The sequence below is a fragment of the Penaeus chinensis genome, chromosome 6, assembly GCF_019202785.1.
Source record: "Penaeus chinensis breed Huanghai No. 1 chromosome 6, ASM1920278v2, whole genome shotgun sequence".
NCBI lineage: Eukaryota > Metazoa > Arthropoda > Malacostraca > Decapoda > Penaeidae > Penaeus > Penaeus chinensis.
The window spans coordinates 26,706,568-26,714,067 of NC_061824.1; the positions used below are offsets into that span (position 1 = coordinate 26,706,568).

Sequence of the window (7,500 nt, forward strand, 5' to 3'; positions counted from 1 at the left end):
CGACGAGTTATGTGTAAACCAGAAATCAATAAATTTGATAAATAAATTTGATTTAATTAATACAGGATCTGGAAAGACGAATGTGTCTTTATTTTCCTTACAATTCCACACACACACACATATAATTCATAATATATAATATACATACATATACATATATATATATATATATATATATATATATATATACATATTATCAGCGAAGATCCACCCTCTCTGACTGAAGTCAGGGGGCGATCTCCAAGCTGAAGAGTGGTAAAGCAGCAGGTGTTTGTGGCATCACAGCTGAATTGTTAAAGGCTGGTGGAGAACCTATGGCAAGGGGCTTGCATGCAGTCCTGTCTGCCATCTGGCAGACTGGTACCATTCCCCCTGACCTGCTGAGGGGTGTGGTCATCCCTCTCTGGAAGGGGAAAGGGGATCGCTGGGACTGCAGCAATCACCGAGGCATTACACTACTCAGTGTACCAGGCAAGGTACTCGTGCACATCCTACTGAGACGTATCAGAGACCACCTGCTAAGGCACCAAAGGCCGGAGCAATCTGGATTCACTCCTGGTAAGTCCACAATAGACCGCATCCTGGCGCTTCGAGTCATTGTAGAGCGCGGCTATGAGTTCGGACGTGGGCTGCTCGGTGCCTACATCGACCTCAAGAAGGCATTTGATGCGGTGCATCGTGAATCACTCTGGGAGATCCTGAGGCTAAGAGGAATTCCAACAAGGATTGTTGGATTAATAGCAAACCTGTATACAAGCACTGAAAGTGCTGTAAAGTGTGGTGGGGGCCTGTCGAGCTTCTTCCCTGTTAGTTCAGGCGTGAGGCAAGGCTGTGTTTTTGCACCAACACTTGTCAACACTTGCATGGATTGGATACTGGGTAGAGCTACTGTCCAAAGTCACTGTAGAGCAACTCTGGGCAATATTAAGGTTACAGAACTTAACTTTGCTGAAGCGAAGCCCCTGGGGCTACAGGTCTCCTGGACCAAGACCAAGATCCAGGATTTGGGGGGCGTACTAGGAGACCCTGTGCAGTCGATATGTGCTTGTGGTAAAAACATCGAAGTCACAGAGAGTTTCATATACCTCGGTAGTGCAGTTCACGACTCTGGGCTGTTAGACCAGGAAGTCAGTAGACGGATTGGCCTGGCAGCAGGGGTCATGAAATCTATCGACAAGAGTATTTGGAGATGCCAGAACCTGTGCAGAAGGACCAAGCTACGTGTTTTCAAAGCCCGGATACTGCCAGTTTTACTATATGGTCGTGAAACTTGGACGCTATCTTGTGCTCTGGAATCTCGTCTTGATGCCTTTTGTAACAGATCCTAGCGCCGGATCATGGGGTACAGTTGGCGGGACCATGTGGCTATACGGCCACTTGGCTCGATTCCCGCAGGATAACCCTGCCCACCAGTTTGTCTCTGTCTACCCTTGCCTGATTGGATGCCTGATTGGCGGCGACTTCCCCTACGACACCTGCGTTTAACTTCTTGGGCTCGAATCAGCAGTCAAAGCGCAGGCATTTTTACGACTGCCGCGGCAGGGAATTGAACTCGGGACCACAAGGGTTGGAGTCCAGTGTTCTAACCACTGGACCATCGCGGCAGTCACATATATACATATATGCATATGTATATAAATGCATATATATATATATATGCAAATATATACAATAATAATAATTGAGCAATAGTTCAACTCATTACAATATACAAGTATACAATTAGGTTGGTAGACGAGTTATATGTAAACCATCATATGTATTTCATTATTAATAAATGTGACAGGAATGATTTCTGATGCTTACATATATCAGTTAATCTGTTCCTAAAATCTTAAGATACAGTCGGTCTCTCTGCACTTAACTATATTGTCCACACCTGATCGTTGCTTAATGTATGCAATCAGTCACATTAAATAATTAGAAGAATATCAACTTGGTTATTAATTCTCAACACGCAACTAATCATGTTTGTAACAATCTGATATAATATTAGTGAATCTAAGTGCAATACCACGAGCAGCTTATTACGTCGATATAACTCTGCTTGCTATAAGGCCCCTTGAATAGCTTATTTTAAAAATTTCTTGGGGGGTGGGGGCCTAAAACTAATTGCGCCCACTTCGCTTACCAATCTTGTCCCCCCCCCTTCAAGAAAAAGCTGAAGTGATGCCTTTAGTCACTTATCAAAACTAAGCATCTTTGCAAAACAAATTGCAAATTGGTGCCCGCTACCACTTAACTCCCACCACTCTACAGCCTAACCTTCACACCAAGTGTATTTTTTGTATAGTTATATAAAATTATTAATATAACATTGATATTGATTACATTATCTCTTTATCTCTGGCAGGGACAGAAATAGAACAAACTTAAAGACCTCTATACAGATAAGAGCAAGATCTTGGAACTGCCTGTTGGAACCATATATTCCACTGTGATATGTATAAATGAATGGGCAAGGCACACTTGATGCTGTCCATTCCTTCACTCTTATGAAGTTGTGTCATCCCTGCATATTAGCATGTTCGATATAGTGAAGGACATCATAGTCAACAGTTCTTTTCCCGTTTCATAATTTGTTACATAATCTAAACCAGTTCTTCTCAGTTCATTATGTTTCTTTCAGTTTCAAGTACTTGGTAAAACCTACCATAGTCTTTTTAATGTAGTTTTGGTGTTTAATGTAGCACCTTTCTGATACGCAATACCTTTACACCTTAGTCACACTTACTCTTACACAAATGAAGCTATTAACTGCATTATAACAATCATGATGTCAACAATAATATCAATATCAATAGCATCAGAAAAAAAGCTCAGAAAACAGCCCTCGTAAGCCTTCAAATTTTGATATACTTGTTGCCTTCAAAAGGTATTACAATACATTGTTTACCTCATACATAAATTTGCATTCTTTCTTTACAACAAAAATGTGTTTTTTTATTGACATAGTCATGTTTCATGGAAATTAGACCATAATTTATCAAATGACAATGAAAGAAACACACAATAATCCCACACAGCTCAGCTGGGGAATAACCTTCCATAAAAAAAAAGTAATTCTACATCCATTATTCAAAAGGATTGCTGAATGGATACTCACCTAAAAAAATGTTTTCTTTCAACCAAATCCATAATATTCATTTTATTTGCTGTAAGTCTTCGTATGCTTAGTTGGAGAATCCCCATAACTTCTTACCATATCTCAAAATTTAATTGTTTTTACATGATTGTCTATCTTTTCTTCTCTGACGATTTGCAACATTTGTTCTACTGACTCACTCTTTTCACATTTCTAATACTAGCTTGAATAATAGTTTTTCTAATACTACTTCCAAAGGATAAGATGTGTTCAATGTCACCTGGGAAGTAGTAGAGATTGCAGTATCTGGATTTAAACTGGAAAAGGAATTTGACTTGGCTGGACCAAAAAGGGTACTCAAAAGGTTTGTAGAGGTGGAAGCAGTATACAAGGGTGGGAGGAAGATGGGGTGGTATGGAGAGAGGTATTACTGTTGGGAGGAGAACCATAAGGGCAATAAAGATGAATAGTAGTAATAAAGGGTGTGGGGGTAGACAATGAAGAAGACTGTGTAGTAGAAGATGGAGTGGAGGATGTTGCGAGAGACGAAGGGGTGTATTCTGAAGGATGAATAATGACCTGGGTGGATAATTCAGAATGGATAGAGTTGGCTGCAAACAACAAGGAAGGGGTAATAGTATCAGTCAGAGCTGTGGTTAAAGGAGAGGCATGGGTTGGGAAACCAACAAAATCAAATTTAGATAGGCTAGTTGATGATGGGGCAAGCCTTAATGCCCCTTAAAAGGGTTAAATGTCTTCATTATAGGCCATGGTGAGCCTGAAATAAATGGGGAGAGGAAACAGTCAACCCCTAAGGATCCCCATAAGGGGTAAGGACTAGACAATTAACCAAGGGAATATCCTGCCCATGGCTTCTGGAGGCTGTTCATGATTGACACAAAGCCAGCTTTTCACCGTTTCAGCACAGCTCTCACACCTTAGGAATGAAGAGAAGGAAAGGGGGAGAAGAAAAGACCATGCAAAATTAGTTGAGGCAAGGGTTGAGGTTCAAGGTAGGGGTGATCCCCTACATTGGGCCTCAGTCTCAGTCTCAGCCTCAGTTTTTTCTTAATTCTAAGACTCTGGCTCAGTATTAATCAGTCACAAGTAACATGGCTGACAAAATGTCACATCAGCTTGAAAAAAAATGCAACATAACACAAGCATGTTATTGGATATGCATATTTCTTTGAGTTCTACTGTGCCTTTATGTTAGACATTGTTGAACCTGTTCATTCATAAATGCAAAGATAAGAAAAAATCATAACTGCCAACATAGTTTATTGAATCAGGACGTAAACAGAATTTACATCTCCAAGTAATATTCCAGTGCCATTAAATTTTAAAGAAATCATAATTTTAGGTTACTTTCCAAATGCACTAAATTGCATAAATATATTTTTTGTCTATGCAAGTATTTAGAATATTCATAAAGTTTTATGAGTACTATGAAATGATTATACATGGTTAAATTTTAACAAATATCAGTTTCACAAATGTCCTCTACAACTAAAAATAAATCCTAATGTAATATGTTCCAAACCATTTGAAAAGTATTCTATGTAGTATGAGATTGAAGACAATTTTCAATATTGTCAATAAAAAATATATTTCTTTATTATTTGCAGGTACTTTAATACTCATACAGACAGTTATACTGAGTACATTATAACAATATCTTTATTCTCATGCGAAATTCCTTTTTAAAAAATTATCATCATAACAAGTACTTAGCAACCTTTCATCTAGTATTTAGTTTTTTCCTTTTGGCAGTAATTTATCTTGCAAAGCACAAAGACTGATCAATACTGCCTCTTCTGTGCGTATCGTGCGTGCCTGCTGCATGGGGCATGTGTTGGTGTAGAAGTCAAACAGGTGGAGTGGTTCAGTGGCTTCCAGCTGATCATCTGCTTCTATTGCCGCCTCAAGACCCTCAACGCCTAAATGAAATAAAAGGCAAATATGATTATCTTGAATTCCCCCCCCCCCCAGACAGACACATACCAGTCACATGACAAAAATACATAATGTAGCAATGACTATAATCAAAAGCAATCATACCTCCAAACACAACAAGTGCATGCGAGAATGTTGGGTATTCCGTTTTCTTTATGTCGTCTCCTTTATCTGATGTGCCTATTAGTAGATCATAACCTTTATGGAATCTGCCCCCAGTCATGACCTGTGTAATAAAGAGGTTCCAATACAAAAAATATAATTATCCACTCAGTATTATAAGCACTTATCAAGAAACACATTCCATTCAAAAAAGAAAGAGAAGAAAAAAGTTTATTACCTCTGTAAGTGAATGTGCCACTCTAACTGTGTAGCCCCAATAATAGCCACACTTTTCCCTTGGCTCATCAGGTGAAACCACAACCCCAAAACGCTTCGTCAGATCTTTTGTCTCTGGAGGCAGTTTGACAGTTACTCTCAGTCCTGCATCAAGCTTTTTATCAATGGTGATTTCTGATGATAAACCTACATCGACATAGGATAAGCTCTTGTTTCGTCTATCTAGCACAACGCCTTCTCTGAAAAAATAAAGAACACTTTGTGTTAAAAGTATGTATTTCTAATATATTATAATTTGAGAAAATGTATATGTATCTAATATAGATGCAATTATGCGTACATACCATACCATTCGAATGGCTATATTTGGAACTTATGCCTGATTATGTTTATATATATATGAGTGGGTGGTTGGGTAGGAGCAAATGTGTGGGTATGAATGTTTATATGCACAAAGAAACCTGAGTCTTAAAATATATGGGCTACTTCTTAGTGTTATGAATAGCCTGGCATACCCTGTCACAACAAAGACTCCCTCTAGTCATATTTTTGGATAAATTGTTAAGTATCTTTTCATGGATAATGCCTTAAAGGAGTACCAAAAATTAAAAGGGGAAAAAAATGCAAATTTAAACAACAGATCTTCAAACAACCCAGACATACATCTCTTACCTGTATTCACACCACTGTTTGGAGAGAAGGTGATGTGGAGCATTAAGAGCATTCAGGACCCCAACTTTACCAAGAAAGCGATGGAATGAAAAGAGGTATTTTCTAAGGTACTGGGGACATTCCTGATATTCAAGCAACATTCTCATCATCTCTGAAAAAGAATAGCAATAAAATTATTCAAGACATTGAAAAGAAGTTTGGAGTTACTTAGCTGTTAATGGAAATACAATAATGTTTAGTCTTAGACTCAGTTCCACTTTTGTATGAAGGATTACAATATTTTACTGTTTACTGATAACAATATAATCTATGCTACAAATATGCATGTTAATGAATAAATATACACACACAAAATAAAATTATAATGGAAGTGAACCATACTGAAATGATTAGTAAAAATGATATAGCACACACACACACACACCATGTGATGTCCTGTTGATATTCTGCATTTTCATGAATTAGTACACTGACAAGCAAGTAAACAGATAAGAAGACAGGCTTGCATGTGTGATATGTTTTTGTGTGTGAATGAATATTGCCATGTATATCTGTCTAGGCTTATGTATGAGCTTGTTCACATATATGCATAAGTATATGTTTGGTATGTGCATGCATAGCAGGATCTAAAGGAGTACGTCTGTAGAAATGAATATGTTTGTGATCTAGTGTATGTGCATGTATGTGTACTCATGAATGTAGGTGTAACAAGCAACATATACATACCAATCAAATTTTGGCTGTCATTGCCAGTTACATCTTTCTTCCGCCAACATTTGTCATCATATACTATGATCTCATCAATAGAATATATATTTGCTGCTCTTGCCAACTGGCCCACAACATATGTTCGCAATTCATCCTTTTTGCAGGTTTCCTCCAGAATAGAAGCAGGAACTGCTATGCTTATGGTGTATTTCCGAGGTTTCTCTGGTCTTGGTACATCTTCAAAGTACTCTTCAAACTGCTCTGCATCTTGCCACTTCTTGTTTTTATTACTATTCCAATTACTCATTCTCCCTGCTTCTGAATTCCAATTTTCAAATCTAGGCTTATCATCATTCTGTCCACCAAATCTCTGCCTCTTGCCAAGGCCAAATCTGTCATCGTCTTTGTTTTTCCTTTTGAACGAGTCTTCAGAATTGTATTCTGAATTGTCATGGTCATCATCAAATGTCATATGCCTCCCACCACTTCTATTATCATAATTATGAGCCATGTCTCAAGTATCTGTAAAAGAAGAAGGAGATCAAGGTAATGTCTGCTATAATTTGTTCAGTTTGCACTGCTGTCTTTCCATATTTCTCAAATCCAGGAAGTATGATCTATACCAGTAATCGATCATGTATTTACCTAACAACAAAATTAATCACTGAAAATGCAAGGGAATATAATTATAACTTGCATCAATAATTTTGAATGGAAATGCAAGCATCAATATGGGCAAT

General features: G+C 38.0%; 1 protein-coding gene across 2 annotated transcripts in view; it reads right to left on the reverse strand.

Annotated features, from left to right (window-relative positions):
• Positions 1-4,351: 4,351 nt before the first annotated feature.
• LOC125026335 (putative methyltransferase C9orf114 homolog) overlaps positions 4,352-7,500 on the reverse strand; it is a 5,565-nt gene continuing 2,416 nt past the window's right edge. For both annotated transcript variants that reach the window (XM_047614703.1, XM_047614704.1), the window contains exons 2-6: positions 6,779-7,282; positions 6,053-6,203; positions 5,382-5,619; positions 5,147-5,267; positions 4,352-5,025 (exon numbers count right to left, since the gene is read on the reverse strand). In XM_047614703.1, coding sequence (XP_047470659.1) covers positions 4,838-5,025; positions 5,147-5,267; positions 5,382-5,619; positions 6,053-6,203; positions 6,779-7,271 — 1,191 coding nt within the window. In that variant the 5' untranslated portion in view covers positions 7,272-7,282 and the 3' untranslated portion in view covers positions 4,352-4,837. The remainder of the gene's footprint in view (positions 5,026-5,146; positions 5,268-5,381; positions 5,620-6,052; positions 6,204-6,778; positions 7,283-7,500) is intronic.